Source organism: Rhincodon typus, chromosome 2 (assembly GCF_021869965.1).
Source record: "Rhincodon typus isolate 14 chromosome 2, sRhiTyp1.1, whole genome shotgun sequence".
In the NCBI taxonomy this organism is placed as follows: Eukaryota; Metazoa; Chordata; class Chondrichthyes; order Orectolobiformes; family Rhincodontidae; genus Rhincodon; species Rhincodon typus.
In genome coordinates, this window is record NC_063333.1 from 1,776,349 (window position 1) to 1,794,012 (window position 17,664).

Sequence of the window (17,664 nt, forward strand, 5' to 3'; positions counted from 1 at the left end):
CTCTCCCTATTTATTTCAGAACCCCCTTCCCCTCCCCCATTTCTGATGAAGGGTCTAGGCCCGAAACATCAGCCTTCCTGTTCCTCTGATGCTGCTTGGCCTGCTGTGTTCATCCAGCTCAACACCTTGTTATCTCATCTTTCATGGTGCCTCCTGTACCAATCACAGTCCACTGGCCAATCACTCACTTCTCACACAGGATAAAGTATTGTTTCTTTTCTTTTTGATATTCTTGCAATTTGTCCTGATGAGGGCAGGATGTAAAGCTTCAACAAAATGTTTTTCTTTCCAGGAATACTCCCATGCTGTACCATCCAACAATGAATTTTATCGGGATTAGCATTGGAGTATCAATAACTAAACATTTTTAACCAACACCTTGTATTTACGTAGCACTTCTATCTTAGTAAACACAAGGTGTTTCACATAAGCAATACCAGGCAGATGAGAGAATATTAGCACTGTTAGGTTTTAAAAAGCATGATTAAGAAGTGGGTAGAGAGTGAGAGAAAGGCAGAAAGGTTTAGGGAGGGAATCCTAGAGCTTAGGGCTAAGGTAGCTGAAGGAATAGCTGCCATTGGTGGAATGATTAATGTCAGGGATGTACAAGAGGTGAGAATGAGAAGGTCACTGATATCTCCTTCAGCTTCACAACGCTGCTGAGCCAACAGAGATAAAGGGTGGGAATTGAAAACCAGGAGGAGAATTTTAAAATCAAGGTGCCGCTGAACCAGTAGCCAATGTAAAACAACAACCACAGGCTACAATGAAACAAAAGAATTATGCATGCTAGAAATCCAAAACAAAATCCGAAGTATCTGGAGAAAGTCAGCAGGTCTGGCAGTATCTGTCAAGAGAGAAAGCAGAATTAATGATTCAAGTCCAGTGACCCTTTTTCAGAACATTGGCTGACACTGAGTGAACGGGAATTTGTCAGACACAGGGAGGTGAACGTTACGATCTCTGATCTTGGTTTTATACTCCTCAGCTGGTTTCCCACGAAGACTATGATAAATTCCTCGACCGCAGTATGAATGTTGCAGAGAGCAGCAGTGAAAACAGTTACCACTGCAAAACAGCAGACTGCAAGGGCTGGTGTATCTACGAAGACACAGTCAATGAGTTTTGCTGCCCCATCTGCTTGAAGCTCAACTGTCTGCTCTGTAAGGTAAATGTCAACTGATTTAGTTCAAACAACCATTTAACTAACCACAGCAATTACAAAGACAGGGGCCCGCGCGGAGGGCGCGCCGCGCTGTCGGATGTGTTTTCCTTTGGATGAAATATTAAACTGAGGTTCTATCTGTCATTAAGGGGAATTAATTGATTCTGTGATTTTATCTCTTAAGTTAAATCTTCCAGTATGGGGATCATTCAGGTGGTCTATGTTTCGCCACGATCTAATCCAATCCCTGCTGATGGGAGCATTGCCCACCTGAAACTTCACACCCTTCCCTTCACGTTCTAGCTCTCAAGATAAAGCTTGACAGGAGAGTGGGATTAGACTTGGTGGGATGCAAATGTCTGCTGTTTTCCATCTCTTCCCTGCTGTATGTCTGTCAGCCCTGCCACCCTGAGAATGGGAAAGCAGCAGAACCCAGGTATCAGGTTTCGTACCAACATAAAGCATAAGTTATAGAGCAGAATTAGGCCATTCGTCCCATCAAATCTGTCTGCTATTCAGCCATGGCTGATATGTTTCTCAATCCCATTCTCCTGTAACCCTTGATCCCTTACTAATCAAAAACCTATCTATCTCTGTCTGAAATACACTCAATGACTTGGCCTCCACAGCCCTCAGTGTCAATGAGTTCCACAGATTCACCACCCTCTGGCTGAAGAAATTCCTCCTCATCTCAGTTCTAAAGGGTCATCCTCTCACTCTGAGGCTGTGCCCTCGGGTCCTAGTTTCTCCTACTAGTGGAAACATCTTCTCCACGTTCACTCTATCCTGGCCTCTCAGGATTCCATAAGTTTCAATTGGATCCCCCCTCATCCTTCTAAACTCCATCAAGTCCAGACTCCCAGTTCTGTGAACATGGGAGTTGTGAGCAAGATCACAGCTGATACAGCTAGCATCCCCCCTGTCTGCCAGGAATATGCGTGTCTCCAGTCCAGTTTCCTGGAATGTCAGACTGTGGAACATTATAATGCTGCTTGGTTATACTCTCGATGGGATTTTCTAGCCTCAGTGTGGTTCGAACCTGATTCTCTGAGTGAGGAGAGGCAGGGCAACTGTGTTAACTGAGTTAGGTATCAGGCAGGAAAGTGGAATTGAGGCGATCATCTTATTGAATGGTGGAGCAGGCTGAATGTCTGAATGCCCTACTCCTGCTTCTAATTGATACGGTCTTTTGTAATGTGTGCCAGCCTCAATGATGGAGCCGTTGTCCAGCCTCTCAGAGAGCAGTGTGCGATGTTCTCTCTGTGTTTTTCTCTCCCTCTCTCTCCACCCCCCCCCCCCCCCCCCCTTCTTTCTCTTCCCCACTCTCCCTCTCTTTCTCTCATTCTCCACCCCCACCCCCGGCCCGGTTCCCTGCTGTAGGCAATCCATGAAGGTATGAACTGTAAACAATACCAGGACGACCTGCGTAATCGGGCAGTGAGTGATTCTGCAGCTCGCCGAACCACCGAGATGCTGAAGGTAAATCCTGGGTTCGAGCAGCATTGGGGAAGGCCTGGCTGAGGCGAGGGGTATAGTTCGAGAGGAGGACTGTGCAGAAAATCCTTTACCTTGTCCCTGTGTCTGGGAGTACAGGCAATGGGTTAAAAGTGAGCTCCCCTGCCCGGAGTGAAGAACATTCCAATCCTTGCAAAGGTTTGGGTTTGGTCCAGAGTTCCAGCCCATGCTGCCCCTCACCTCCCATTTGCTGCTTTCACTCCCTTCCTCTCTTCCCATCCCACCATTGACTCGAGTACAACAACAATGTGCATTTATGTAACTCCTACAGAGTAGCAAAATGTTCTAAAGTGCTTTACAGGAGCATTAACAAAGACTGAATTGGAAGAGAAGATATGGGTGTAGGATGCAAAAGGCTTGGTTATAAATTTACAGGATGTTTGGAAGGAGAGAAGAGGGGGTTAGATAATAGATGTGGGAGCTCAGAGACTGGCACCTGAAGGCATGTCTGCCAGTGTAGGGATTGTGGTGGAGAAGGCACCAGAACTGGAGGAACTGCAGGGGTTTACAGAGATACAAGGAGAGTGTGAGAGCATGCGGTGATAATAAAACCAGGTGAGAATTCTAAAATTGAGGTGTGGCTGAACCAGGAGCTAATGTAGGTCCGTGAGAACAGTGGGCATTAAGTGAATTGAACTTGATGCAAGTTAGGACACAAACAGCAGAGTTTAGTCTGAGCTCGGGTTGATAGATGGGTAAACAGTGTAGTAAAAGGTTCACTAGATTAAACGTAGAAATTTGGCCCATTAAGTCCTCTCTGCCATTCAATGAGGTCATGGCCAATCTAATAATCCTCAGCTTCACAACCCTGCCTTTTCTCACTCCCCCCTGATCCTCTGACTGATGAAAGAGGTTGTCCTACACTGATAGGTGTAGAACGTGCTGCTGGAGTGTGAGAGATTCGATCCGTGAGATCCACAGGGTGCTCGGGTAATCCACAGAGTAGAACACTGAGAGCCTGTAGGATTGTGTTCAATAGCGAACGAGATCAGTGAGGGGTGAAAATAGCCTCTTTATTGAGCATCTGCAGTAGCGTGGTTCGAAGTGGCAGTAGAAGTGTTCTGAGGAAGGGTCACCGGACCTGAAATATTAACTCTGACTTTCTCTTCACAGACTCTGCCAGACCTGCTGAGCTTTTCCAGCAACTTCTGTTTTTGTTCCAGTTTCACAGTAGCCTCTTTTATACAGACATACATTAAAATTTTAGGATTATGGTGTCACATAGTTGTACCTATTGTACACAAGTTTGGGTGACATCTGGGGAAGCAGGAAATGGTTTAAGCACTTGCTCAATGCTGGCTGTTACTCCTCATTGGATTAGAATATCTGTCAGGCCTGAGCTTGCATAATTAAGAGTGTTAGTCCTTTTGTCTTTAAAGTTCGTAATGTTAGTGAAAATACTAGGCCCATATGATCTAAATAAGTAGGAACCAAGTAAAAGTTTAGAGGATATTAAACTGATCTCCCTCTGCTGGGTCGTGAGATTTCATCTACCATTGCCGGTTTTTGACAAAAACAAAGTTGCTGGAAAAGCTCAGCAGGTCTGGCAGCATCTGTGGAGGAAAAAACAAAGTTAACGTTTCGGGTCCGCTGACCCTTCCTCAGAACTGATGGTGGCTGGGAAAATGTCAATGTAAATGCAGAAAATAGGGAGGTGGGTGGGGTAGGGAGTAAACGATAGGATAGAGCCCAAAGAGAGAGAAAGTCAGTTGGACAGACAAAGGAGTTGCTAACGATCAGGCTGGGAGGGTGAGTAGTTGTTAATGGGGACTGTTAGTGACTAACAACAGGGGTGTGTAATGGCAGGCTATGTGGTAACAAGGCCTGGTGTGTGGGGTGGGGGGCTGGGACATGGGAGAGTTTAGGCCCTAAAATTATTGAACTCAATATTGAGTCCGGAGGGCTGCAGGGTCCCCAAGTGGAAAATGAGGTGTTGTTCCTCCAGCCTGCGTTGGGCTTCTCTGGAACACTGCAGCAAGCCAGAGACAGAGATGTTGGCCAGGGAGCAGGGTGGTGTGTTAAAGTGGCAGGCAGCAGGTAGTTCAGGGTCTTTTTTGTGAGCAGAACGTCGATGATTTGGAGTTGGGGACTAAGTGAGGTGTCAAAATTTGCAGATGACACTAAGATGAGTGGTAGAGCAAAGTGTGCAGAAGACACTGAAAGTCTGCAGAGGGATAAAGATAGTCTAAGTGAGTGGGCAAAGGTCTGGCAGATGGAGTACAATGTTGATAAGTGTGAGGTCATCCATTTTGATAGGAATAACAGCAAAATGGACGATGTTTTAAATGGTAAAAAATTGCAGCACGCTGCTGTGCAAAGGCACTTGGGTGTCCTTGTGCATGAATCGCTGAAAGTAGGATTGCAGGTGCAGCTGGTGATTAAAATGGCAAATGGAATTTTGTCTGCCATTGCTCGAGGGATGGAGTTTAAAAACAGGGAGGCCATGCTGCAGATGTATAGGGTCCTGGTGAGGCCACACCTGGAGTACTGTGTGCAGTTTTGGTCTCCTTACTTAAGGGTTATGGTGAGTGGGCGGGTAAGTGGAGCTGAGTCTCAAAAAGATCAACCATGATCTTATTAAATGGCGGGGCAGGCTCGAGGGGTCAGATGGCCTACTCCTGCTCCGAGTTCTTATGTTCTGCGAAGCGGTCGCCCAGTCTGTGCCAGTTTTTGACAGTTCTTGCACACTTACTCATGCAGTTTCACAGAAGCGCTGTTTTGATAGTAAGTTTTTTCAAGTGGGTAGTGGCCCTATTTAATATGTACTTAAAAACTATAAATCCATATATTAGTACAAGGTGTTGGTCCTAAGTAAAAGTTAGAAGTAGGTAGTACAGTGTTATGGAAGTAGGTAGTATATATGGAAATTACAAAGAGACAAAAAGCTGTAGGGACTGCTGGTGAAGGAAACAGTTTAATGTTCTGCAGCCTATTCAGGTCCCGAGAGATGGTTAAGGACTAATTAATATTATAATCTTTCCATAGTTTCGAGTGAGGTATGGAGACACAATGACACATTGTTTCTGAGTAGGTTACAGTATTAACACTTATTCAGGGGTAGCCTTTGATACAGAAACAGGTCTAAACGCTGCTTGCAGAATGGGGTTGATAAGAATTGAAAGGTATAAAGGAATAGTAATAGGTTGGCAGCCTAGGATGTTTAATTGAGTTTATCTTGCAAGAGTAAAATGTTCCGCAAAAACGCAGTTTTATGAGTGAGTAAATGGAAACGCAGTATAGTAAATATAGAGCATTTGTGAGTGAGTTAGTAAGGAGAATCATAATACAACATCTCACAATCCTAGCTGCAGAATCTAGAACCCAGGGTCGGCCTTTAAATGACTGAGATAAGGAGGAATTTCTGCAGTCAGAGAGTTGTGAATCTTTGGAAATCTCAATCTCGGAAAGTTGTGGAAGTTCCCTGGGGAAAATTGATGCACAGAGGGATCTGGGTGTTCAGGTCCATTGTACCCTGAAGGTGGCAATGCAGGTCGATAGAGTGGTCAAGAAGACATACGGCATGCTTTCATTCATCGGACGGGGTATTGAGTACAAGAGTTGGCAGGTCATGTTATAGTTGTATAGCACTTTGGTTCGACCACATTTGGAATACTGCATACAGTTCTGGTCGCCACATTACCAAAAGGATGTGGATGCTTTGGAGAGGGTGCAGAGGAGGTTCACCAGGATGTTGCCTGGTATGGAGGGCGCTAGCTATGAAGAGAGGTTCAGTAGATTAGGATTATTTACATTAGAAAGACGGAGGTTGAGGGGGGACCTGATTGAGGTCTACAAAATCATGAGAGGTACAGACAGGGTGGATAGCAAGAAGCTTTTTCCCAAAGTGGGGAACTCAATTACTAGGGGTTACGATTTCAAGGTGAGAGGGGACAAGTATAAGAGAGATATGCGTGGAAAGTTCTTTACGCAGAGGGTGGTGGGTGCCTGGAACACGTTGCCAGCGGAGGTGGTAGAGGCGGGCACGATAGCATCATTTAAGATGTATCTAGACAGATACATGAATGGGCAGGGAGCAGAGGGATACAGATTCTTGGAAAATAGGTGACAGGTTTAGATAGAGGATCTGGATCGGCGCAGGCTTGGAGGGCCGAAGGGCCTGTTCCTGTGCTGTAATTTTCTTTGTTCTTTGTTCAGTTGTTGAGTTTATTCCAGTCTGAAATTGATGGAGTTTCATTCACTTAGGGGAGCAGGGAATGGGGGAAGTGGGGGTGAGGCAAGAGATCACTGATGATCATTTTGAATAATGAAACAACCCTACTCAGCTGGGTGGCTTACTCCTGCTCCTGTTCCACATCATCTTCTGATCCAAGGCAGGGGCAGGATTGGGTGATACCCCAGAAGTATAAACTCGGTATGAGATGCTAAGTCTTTCTGACGTTGGGAAGAGACATGTTGCTGAAGCTTTTCACCTTGCACTCATCAGGACCAACTACAGGAACGCCAAATTTCAAACACCGATTTACACTCTCAGGGTGCAGGTCAGTTAGTGAGTGGGCCAATTGGCAAGGAAGCAGCAACAGGGAACCATAAACTCCCAGAACCTTTCTCGAACAACGGTGCAAGGTTCAAATGTAGAGACGGGCTCATTGTGTATGAATGTAAGCTGCCTCAGGCTGTGTAAGTGAACATATTCCAAAACTCAGCTGATTATCTTAGAGGAGCACAACAAACACCTTTTTTTTTTAAACAAATGTACCTTTGCATTAATAACAATTGAAATGTCCACTTTGCAGACAATGGTTCAGAAGGGAGAGGCAATGCATTGTCCAAAGTGTAAGATCATTGTGCAGCTGAAGGACGGATGTGACTGGTTACGATGCCCGATCTGTCACACGGAGATCTGCTGGGTTACCAAGGGATACCGCTGGGGGCCTGGGGTAAGCTGGCTAACAAACAGCCAATCGGTTAGTTTTGTGTTTTTGTCCATGACAAACCCAATCCAATTGGAAAGGCTCACAAAGCGAAGAGAGAAATCAGAAACATGAAAACCTGGTGCGTTTCCCGATTGTCGGAGTGAGGGAGGGAGGGGAGAGTAAGCATTCTGCTGTTTTTGAGGGAGAGAACGAGTGGGAAGCACAGGCCAGTGTTGAAAACAAAGTGGTCCTGCTTTTCACTGCCTCCAGACTGGACAATGAGGAGCAGAATGGAAATGAGGATTGGCTGATTTCAGCTCTTTAACGTGCCTCTAGCCCCCGTGAGTCTGTGAGCCACATCACAAATCCCAGCTTGAATGATCCAGCTCCGACTGATTGGAATCCCATTGATTGGCTCCCAGTGCTCGGAGCTTGACTGACTGGCACAGACTCAATGGGCCGAAGGGCATTTTTTACCTGTGCTTTGTGATGGGAGTCCATTTGATCCAGGTCCCATTGTTTCGAGTCTGAGGGGAAGGAGATAAAGAAATGTTTGGGGAATGTTTCCATTCATGAATTGTGGGAATTGGGAACGTCAAGCTGGAAAAGGGGTGGAAACTGATTCAATCAATGATTTTAAAAGGAAGCTCCAGGGAGATGGTAGTGGGCTGGTGATCCACAGGTGCGTGCCAGTGCTCTGGGGCACAGGTTTGAATCCATCACAGCAGATTATGGCATTCAAATGAATAAATCTGGAATATTCAACTACTGTCAGTGATGGTGATGTGTACATCAATTATTGTAAAATCCCAACTGGTTTATTCGTGTGCCTGAAAGAAGGAAATCTGCCATCCTTACCTCCATGTCACTCCAGACCCACAGCAATGTGGTTGACTCCTAACCACCCTCTGAAATAACCAAACCAGGCTCTGAGTTTAATGGCAATGACAAATGCTGGCCTTGTGATCCCACTACAGAACTGATTTTAAAGGGGGAGATGGGCACGTTCTTGTTAATGAAATGTTTACAAAGTCCTGGTAAGAACCAAGTGACATTCTCTGCATTGCCTCCAATGCCAGAGTTCACAGTATTCCAGCTATGGTCTCACTCATGCCTTGTATTTTATTAGCAAAATCTCCCTAATTTAATACTCCATTCCCTTCGCTATAAAGGCCAAACATTCCATTTGCCTTCACTATTACCCAATGAACTTGGATGCGAGATTTTTGCCATTCATGGATGAGGACCTCCCAAATCTCTCTTCTGTAGCTTTCTGCAGTCTGTCTCCATTTATACAATATTCACCTCCTATTCTTCCTTACAAAATACATAATCTTACATTTTCCCACATTATGTTCCATCTGCCAAGTTTTTTTCCCCATTTGCTTAACCTGTCTATATCCTTCTGCAGATTCTTTGTGCCATCCTCACCACTCACCTTGCCATCTATTTTTTTTGTGTCATCTACAAACCTGGTGATAGGACATGCACTCCCCTCTATATAGTAAGTAATTGTGGTCCCAGCACTGATCCCTGAGGCACTCCACTGTTTACAGTGAAAATGATACCTTTATACAAACTCCCTGCCTCCAGTGTAGAAGCAGGCCATTCAGCCCATCGAGTCCACACCAACCCTCCAACCCCCTCCCCTATCTCTGTAACCACACCAATTTTCCAATCATCTGGCACTTTTCCAGTATCTAAGGATTGCTGGAAGATGACAATCTGTGCATCCACCATTCCCTAACTAATCTCTCTGTCTTCTCTCTACCTTCTTCCCCATTACCCCTCCCATGCTGCAGGGACCTGGAGATACGAGTGGAGGATGTCGCTGTCTTGTCAATGGCCAGCGCTGCCACCCACTGTGTCAGAATTGTCACTGACACCTCACTGTCCCCTGAGGGAGGTGGGAGGGGGAGGGGGTTAAGGTTAAAGAACCCACTGATCCCACGCAGTCTGTCACAACTAACCAGTGAGGACAGTGAAATGCACAGGTAGCTCCACCTCTTGCTGCTGGACCCCCAGTGTGAGCTTTGCTGACCATTTCACAAGCAGCTCGGACAGCCTGTGGGTGTTGGGCAGAAGGTGGAATAATGGCAATGTTACGAGGCTAGTGTTGGTGGCGGGGTGGGGGGGAGCGGGGTTGCAGGCCACTGTTCTGGGGACATGGGTTCAAATCCCACCACAATGGCTGATGGAATCTAAATGCAGCTCCTCTGGATTCTAAAGCTAGTGTCTGTGATGGTGGTCATTAAACTTTCACTGTCCACCAATGTCGTTCAGGGAAGGGAGTCCTTCCCCTGGTCTGGCCTACGTGTGACTCCAAACCCACAGCATGTGGTTGCCTTTTAGCTGCTCTCTGGGCAATTAGAGACAACCGATAAATGCTGGCCTTGTCAACAATACCCACATCCCACCAAAGACTCACGAACCTTCACTTTCCAGTGTTGATTTGTTGGTGTATATAGTTGCTGAGAGGGTGAATGGTTTTATTTGATGACTGGGAGTGATTCACTCCCCTTGTAACTGAATACTGGGAGATGTCTTTTTAAAATTCATTTACAGTATATGGGTATCACTGGCTGGGCCCAGCATTTATTGCCCGTCCCTAGTTGCCCCTTGAGAAGGTGGGGGTGAGCTGCCTTCTTGAGACGCTGCAGTCCATGTGCTGTGGGTTGACCCACAATGCCCTGGGGGAGGGAATTCCGGGATTTTGACCCAGTCACAGTGAAGGAATGGCCAATATATTTCAAAGTCAGGATGGTGAGTGACTTGGAGGGGATTGCTGCCCTTGTCCTTCTTGATGGAAATTTGGGTTTGGAAGGTGCTGTCTGAGGATCTTTGGTGAATTTCTGAAGTACATCTTGTACATGGTACATACTGCTGCTGCTACTGAGCTTTGGTAGTGTTTACGAATAACGCGTGGAGAAAGTTTACATTTACCTGAATTGTTCCCTGAGACATTTTCTGTCAATGCAGGTGACTAAAACAGCTAAAGTCAGTTGGCCAGTTTCTCTTAGATGACGCTGGGTCAAATAACTGGAATCATTCCCAGGTGTCTATCACTTTATAAAACACGCCTTAGTCTACCGATTGTGTGAGGTTCCTTAGCCAGACTGCGTGTGCCCCACCCATCACAGACTTGATCCATCAGTCCCACAGACTTTCTGAATCCTGCAGAATTACCCCAAGACAAGAGCTTCCAGGCCGTTCTCAGCTCCTGTATCTCTGGGACTATCCTGTTCCAAAGTATTTTGAGTTTAATTAGTCTTGTAGTGGGGTAGTCAACTATCTAAGCCATGGCTTCAGCCTAACCAAATGAGTGTGATTTATTGAGAACTGGGTTTGGATTCTCAGTGGTACAGTCAGTATTCTAAATAGTCACCTTGTTAGTACAAACCTTGAATCTTGCTGAGACAAGTTGCTGAAAACATTTGTCTTGCATTCATCAGGACAAACACTAATGTCAAATTTCAAACGATCACACTGTTTATCGACGAGGAGAAAGGGGTGCTGGTTGCTTGTTACATTGACTGTGATTGGCTGGTGTATCACTAGGGAGAAAGCAATGGAGAACTATAGACTGTTTAAAAAAAAAACACAGGACTTAAATGTTTTTCTTTTTGCAGTGAGCGGGTCCCTGCATGTGAATGTCTGCTGCTTCGAGCAAATGCTAATGAGCTATGTTACAATCTCAAAGGGTTATCTTAAATGGCTTGAGGGTGTAGCTGCTGGCATCCTCAGGGATTGTTCAGGAGATTGTGTGCAATCATGGAATCTAACAGTGTATACATTTTGTCGTTTGGCTTCGTGAGTGTGGGTTTTTGGGGTAGTTTCTACTCTTATCTACAATGCGCAGCCATTTATTTAGAGGTGCTGTTTAGCCTCTGAATGGGAGTTTGTATTTTTCTAACTTGTTATTGTTGTAAATGTGTGTTACAGTTCTCAGTATTTAACTGCAGAGCCAGGATATGCTCCTGTTAACAGAGATCTGTATGTATGTCATGCTGTGCGAGCCAATGTCGTGGAAACAGAAACTTTTAGAAACACGCAGCAGGACGACAGGCATCATCTGTGAAGGAAGAGAGAGCTCGATGTTTCTGACCCTGTTTGTGTCTGCATTGACACTGCCTGACCCCCACAGGGTCTCCACCATCTGGTTTCTGTTTCTGGTTTCGGTTTGCAGCACCTACTGTATTTGGCTTTTCCCTATGATCTCTAGGGGCTGGGCATGAGCAGTTCTCAGTGGTGGTACTGAATTGAACCAAAAGTACGCTGATTGAGAAATGTACACAAGGCCAGGAAATCAGGGTGCTGGGCTTTATTACAAAAACAGACATTACTGAGGAAACCCAGCAGGGCTGGCAGCATCTGTGGGGAGAAGGCAAAGTGAATGTTTTGAGTCTGGTGACTCTTAATCATCTCTCTCTGGAATTCATTCTGGGGTCTGCAAGTTATTTTCCCATCCCTTGTTGCCCTGAGCAGGAGCTGGTGAACACCTACTTGGGCACTGCAGACCTTGTTTCCCAAAGTGGAGGGTGTTGGGGCGGGGGAGAGGTCATAGCCTTACCATCCGAACCAGGCCGTTTAGGGGTGATGGTAACAAGCATTTTCTCCCACAATAGGATGTGGATACTGGGTATCAGTTGGGGTTGAGATGGTTTCTAAACAACTTGTTCTGAGTTGTCATTGCACACCTCTTGAGCTTCCTGCCTCCGATGTAGGGGCACTACTACTGTGACATACAAGCCCATCAGATTGAGATTACAGTATAACTGTTGAGTAATAGATGTTTGGAGCAAAAGATGTTTTGAGTGGAGTTGTAAGGCAGGTAAGCTACGATTTGATTGAGCAGGCTGTGTTCTGTACAACGTACCCCACCCCTGGCCTGATGGGTTCCCAACTGACAAATTCAGTTATTGTTTTAATCACCTCAGTGAGATTGGATCAAAACCTGGAATTCCCTCCCTAAGGTCATTGTTGGCCAACCTACAGCGGTTCAAGGAGGCAGCTCACAACCACATTCTCAAGGGACAACTAGGGATGGGCAATAAATGCTGGGCCCAGTCAGTGACCTCAATATCCCCTGAATTCAAAAAAGTATACATAGTCACTGACATACAGGACTTGTGTATTGTGAATGGAAGAGCCACAATGTCAAAAACATTTTGTATGCATCAGAACAAACCCAATTCAGTATTCTTGCCATTCTGTCCTGATGAATGCAACATTAAAAGTTTCAACAGCATACCTTCCTTTTCAGCAATACCAAATCCACATCCTCAATGTTTGAATCCTTGTTGGAACTAACTAGAAACACGAGCGGAATGAGCTCTGGGTCTCTCATTCTCACTAGCCTTCTGTCATTTCCTGAAGATGACTTCTCCAGATTGGTTTTCAAAATTGCTGCTAATTGTCGGGGAATGCAAATCTGCTAATTAACTGGGAATGCAGTATTTCACTGGTAGCAGGGTCTTGTGGTGCAGTGGTAGTGTCCCTGACACTAATCTAGGAGGCTAGTGTCAAGTCCCACCTGCTTGAACAGGCTGAATAAAAATATCAGTAGCTTGCTATTAAATAATTAAGCAGATATGTAGACACGGTTTCTCTCACATACTCACAATGTGCAAATTATACACTTATTAGGGGAGATAGACTCTTGAGTCAGCAGGGATGGAGAACATGTGATTTTTCTTCACGTGTGACTCAAAGCCTTTCCCCTTCGTCTATACTATCCCAGATGGACAAAAAATGACCACAAATTGTTTGGGAGTAATGTCAACACGTCAGTCTCCCCAGTATAACCAGAGAACACAAAGATGTTGGGTCTTACTCCTTCAAGATTCTAAGCTGTTCTGCCTAAATGACAGCAGGTGCTTAGAGCACTGTTCAGTATTAACCCTTTCAGACTCACAGACAACAAAAGGAAGGTGTCACCCAGTCACTGGCTGGTGAGATGTGTGTGTATACTCAGATGGAGAAGCTGATCAAATCATCTCACTCTGTGACACTCATTATTGATGGTTTTTTGTTAAACAAAGCCTCAATGTACAGAAATGAAAATAAAGTTTATTTTATAAGTTACTATGGATAATGTGCTGATATTTTGTGTTCTGTGCAGTGTATTCTGGATGGGAATGTGTGTACTATGATGTCAACTGATCATCCACTTCCCTCTGCCACTTGAGGTACTAAAACACTCTCCCCAGCCCCTTCATCCCTTTAACCATTCAGGTCATGTCCAGCTCCCTCTTGAATCTATCGAATGAAGTGGCTCCAACAGCTTCCTGTGGGAAAGAATTCCACAGGTTCATAATTCTCCACGTGAAGAAATTCTTCCTCATCCCAGTCCTGAATAGCTTACCCCTTATTCTTAGACTGTGACCCCTAGTTCTGGACTTGCCCAACATCAGGAACATTCTTCCCACATCTAGCCTGTCCATTCCCATCAGGATTTTATATGTTTCTATGAGATCCACCGCCCCCGCCATTCTCCTAAAATCCGAAAACAAGCCCAGTCGATCCAGTCTTTCCTCCTGTTAGTCCTGCCATCCCAGGAATTAGTCTGGTGAACCTTTCACTGGACTCCCTCAATAGCAAGAACGTCCTTCCTGGACTAGGAGACCAGCGACTCTTCATTGAACCATTAGAGAGACATGGTTATGAGATCAAACCTGGGAACCACATATTCACGGGTATGTGGCCTTTCAGAAGGACAAGCAGGAAGGAAACGGTGGTGGGGTAGCCTTCTTAAGACAAGATTGAATAAGTATGATAATGAAATTATCTTGACTCAGAAGATGCAGAATCCACATGGGTGTAGTTTAACAAAATAAAAGATACTAATAGGAGTAGTCTATAGGTCCTCTAACAGTAGCTATATAGTGGGATACAGAATAACTGAGGAGATAATGAGGGCATGTAACACAGGCTGTACATGAGTTATGGGTGACTTTAACCTTGATTGGGATAGTCAGATTAGTAAAGGAAGCCAATAACACAGGATTCATCGAGTGTATTTGGGAACAGGTTCCTATAAGAATATATTGTGGATCCAACCAGGGACCAGGCTAGTTTGGATCTGGTGAAGTGTAATGTCATAAGTGGATGGTATTAGCGGAGAAGGAAAATTTGGACACTCTCAGTTATTTTGTTTTAAGCTAATGAAATGGCACCAATGCATGGTGATGGTATGAACTTTTCACTATTTTATATTGAATACATGTGACAATGAATTACTCCCAGTGCATTCACGATCTCTGTCACTACTTCCTTTAAAATTCTGGGCTGTAATCCATCAGGGCCAGGGGACTATCAGCCTGTAACCCCAGTCTGAGGAAGGGTCACTGGACCCAACATGTTAACTCTGATTTCTCTGCACAAATGGTGCTGAGATTTTCCAGTGATTTCTGCTTTTGTTTCAGACTTCCCGCATCTGCAGTTCTTTTGTTTTTATTTTTCATAGCCCCGTTAGTTTCTCTAGCATATTTTCTCAGTGATAGTTATTGCATTTATTTCCTATTACCACTCTCCCAGATACTCTCACACTAGCGCCCTTTTTTGCAGTGTTTGAATGCTATTATTGTCCTCAACTTTGTATCAATCTTCATTGTATTGCATTTCCTGGTTCCTTGTTATTACTTCCCCAATGTCATTTTCTAAAGAGCCCATATTCACTTTGGCCTTTCTTCCTTTTTATACATTTAAATCCCTCTCTACAGCTCTGTTTATTCACTTAGTTACCTCTTGAATCACTGATGAAATGGGACTCCCAACACTAATTTTAGAGAGGGTATGGATCTGTCAGTCCACGAGGACGTCACTAGCCACTGTAGTGATGTCAGACTTAAGCACAGCAAGGTCCCACAAACAACAAATGACAAAGACTGGCCCTGCTCCTCTTCCAATACTGTGGGGAATCTTATGTCTAGAAATCTCAGGGGTGCCACATTTCTAAAATGTTAAAAGAAGCCCCATCTGTACCCCCCGGCCGATATAAAACCCTGCAGCCACTACTGGATATACTGCAGGAGTCCTGATGCAGTGTCACTGGACTTGAAATATTAACTCTGTTTCTCTCTACACAGATGTTGCCAGACCTGCTGAGTTTTGCCAGTTATTCATTTCAAATCTCCAGCATTCATAGTTCTCTGTTTTTATATCAGAGCTCTCCTTGATATCTATGATCAATATTTATCCATCTAACAACTTCAATGATAAAGATGATGTGTCTATCTATCACAATATTTGTGGGAACTTGCTGTGTACAAATTGGATGCTCTTTCTCCTGCATAACAACAATAACTGTACTTCAGAATAGAACAGTTCACTGGCTGTAAAACATTTCGATACATCCTGAGAGTAGAGAACAGGAGCTATACAAATGCAAATTATTAATTTCTTTTATGCTCTTTTATGCTATTTGATACTGGCACAAAGAACTGAAATCCCTGCAAAATAAATATTTATGTTTTTATTCTCACCTTTTTTTAAAAATCCAATCAACTATTTACACAAGGAACAATTTTCAACATTATAAACTCAGCAGTGAGGCAGCTCCTCACTCAAATGTAAACAGAAGCATTCAGTAATTTCATTGAGAGGTGTTTCTGACTTCGAACTAGCACATGTACAGGGAGAAATGATCTGAGCAAGAACTGCTTAAAGGTCATGGACCATAGCTCCTTACTCAACCCAAATACAAACATCTAGAAGTTACATTAAAACACTGGATTTGGTGCTGGGATATGGTCTAAAATCTTGACCGGATCCGAGGTGGGTTTAAACATCGTGGTGACATTCTTCGGTGATACAAAGACTTGGTGTAGATGAAAAGGAGAAGTGTCTAAGTTTCATTCTATCACAAAACCATTCTATTTGGCTTTCCCCCCGATCATGACAAACTTCCTTATTCAGCAACTTTATCAAGAGCCCCACTTGCTGCCAGGGATACAATTCTGCCACAGGACCCTATAAAAAAGGGGCTTATCTTCCCAGTGACACCACCATCTGACCTCAGTCCCCAGCTCATTTCACCCACCCATTCCCTCTTGTAATCCAATCACCTGCCACCTCACATGGACAACCTCCTCAGCTCCCACACTTTTTCTTACCTCTCCAAGTGAATTGTCCCTCCAAACCCTCCCCCGCCCAACCCCATGTTGTCCTATTCTCTGGCCCCTTCCCTGTCTCCCCATGCAGTCAAATTAAAACCTCACCAACCCCAGAATGAGACGTAGTGTTGTTCAATAAAAGACCCTCAATTCCGTTGCCCCTCCGACCCATCAGTGCCTTCAACCAGGTCACCCGGGGTTTTGTGTGTGTGTGTGTGTGTGTGTGTGTGTGTGTGTGGGGGGGGGGGGGGGGGGGAATGTGTGTCTTACTGGGTGGGGCCAAGGAGGGAGATGTGTGTGCTCTGTCAGTTCCAGAAGACCACGTTCCACAGCAGGAGCCAGCTGGGGTAGATGAAGAACACAACGAAGGGGTAAACAATGGAGCTGTACAGGTGGTGGTCGAGAATAGATTCAGCAACAGCCTGCAGGAGGAGCTGCCAGCATTCCAGCAAAGTGATGGGGTATTCTGCCAGTTCGTGGTACAGGTAAATGCACATCAGCAAGGTAGTGACGGGAGACATCAGGATGAGGAATAGGGCGTTGAGCATCCTGTGGAGGAGGCAGGCAACAAAGAGAGGCACAGTGAAAATGACAAAGTGAGGACAGAAATATTTATCCCCCAGCCAAGGGAAAAATGCAACAACTCTGAACTCACTCTTAAACACAAACATCCAATAATTAACACAGCAACAAAAACAAAGTTGCTGGAAAAGCTCAGCAAGTTTGGCAGCATCTGTGAAGGAGAAAACAGAGTTAACATTTCAGGTCCGGTGACCCTTCCTCAGAACTGCAAAAACATTAACTCTTTTCTCCTTCACAGATGCTGCCAGACCTGCTGAGCTTTTCCAGCAACTTTGTTTTTGTTCCCGATTTACAGCATCCACAGTGCTTTCGGTTTTTAATTAACATAGCAAGTTGCTTGAAGATTGAAAATCTAAGCAACTGGTTAAAACACCTCTCTCCCCTTCCTGGACCTCTCTGTCTCCATATCGGGCAA

At 44.9% G+C, this 17,664-nt stretch overlaps 2 protein-coding genes across 3 annotated transcripts in view; one reads left to right on the forward strand and one right to left on the reverse strand.

Annotated features, from left to right (window-relative positions):
* The window catches only part of LOC109935122 (ranBP-type and C3HC4-type zinc finger-containing protein 1-like), a 20,135-nt gene extending 9,956 nt beyond the window's left edge, over nucleotides 1-10,179 (forward strand). Inside the window, exons 4-7 of the mRNA XM_020533808.2 lie at nucleotides 989-1,168; nucleotides 2,546-2,644; nucleotides 7,435-7,578; nucleotides 9,357-10,179. Of these exons, the coding sequence (XP_020389397.2) occupies nucleotides 989-1,168; nucleotides 2,546-2,644; nucleotides 7,435-7,578; nucleotides 9,357-9,437 (504 nt within the window). The 3' untranslated portion in view covers nucleotides 9,438-10,179. The remainder of the gene's footprint in view (nucleotides 1-988; nucleotides 1,169-2,545; nucleotides 2,645-7,434; nucleotides 7,579-9,356) is intronic.
* Nucleotides 10,180-13,603: 3,424 nt separating this feature from the next.
* gpaa1 (glycosylphosphatidylinositol anchor attachment 1) overlaps nucleotides 13,604-17,664 on the reverse strand; it is a 22,906-nt gene continuing 18,845 nt past the window's right edge. For both annotated transcript variants that reach the window (XM_048606847.1, XM_048606841.1), the window contains one exon: nucleotides 13,604-17,216. In XM_048606847.1, coding sequence (XP_048462804.1) covers nucleotides 16,973-17,216 — 244 coding nt within the window. In that variant the 3' untranslated portion in view covers nucleotides 13,604-16,972. The remainder of the gene's footprint in view (nucleotides 17,217-17,664) is intronic.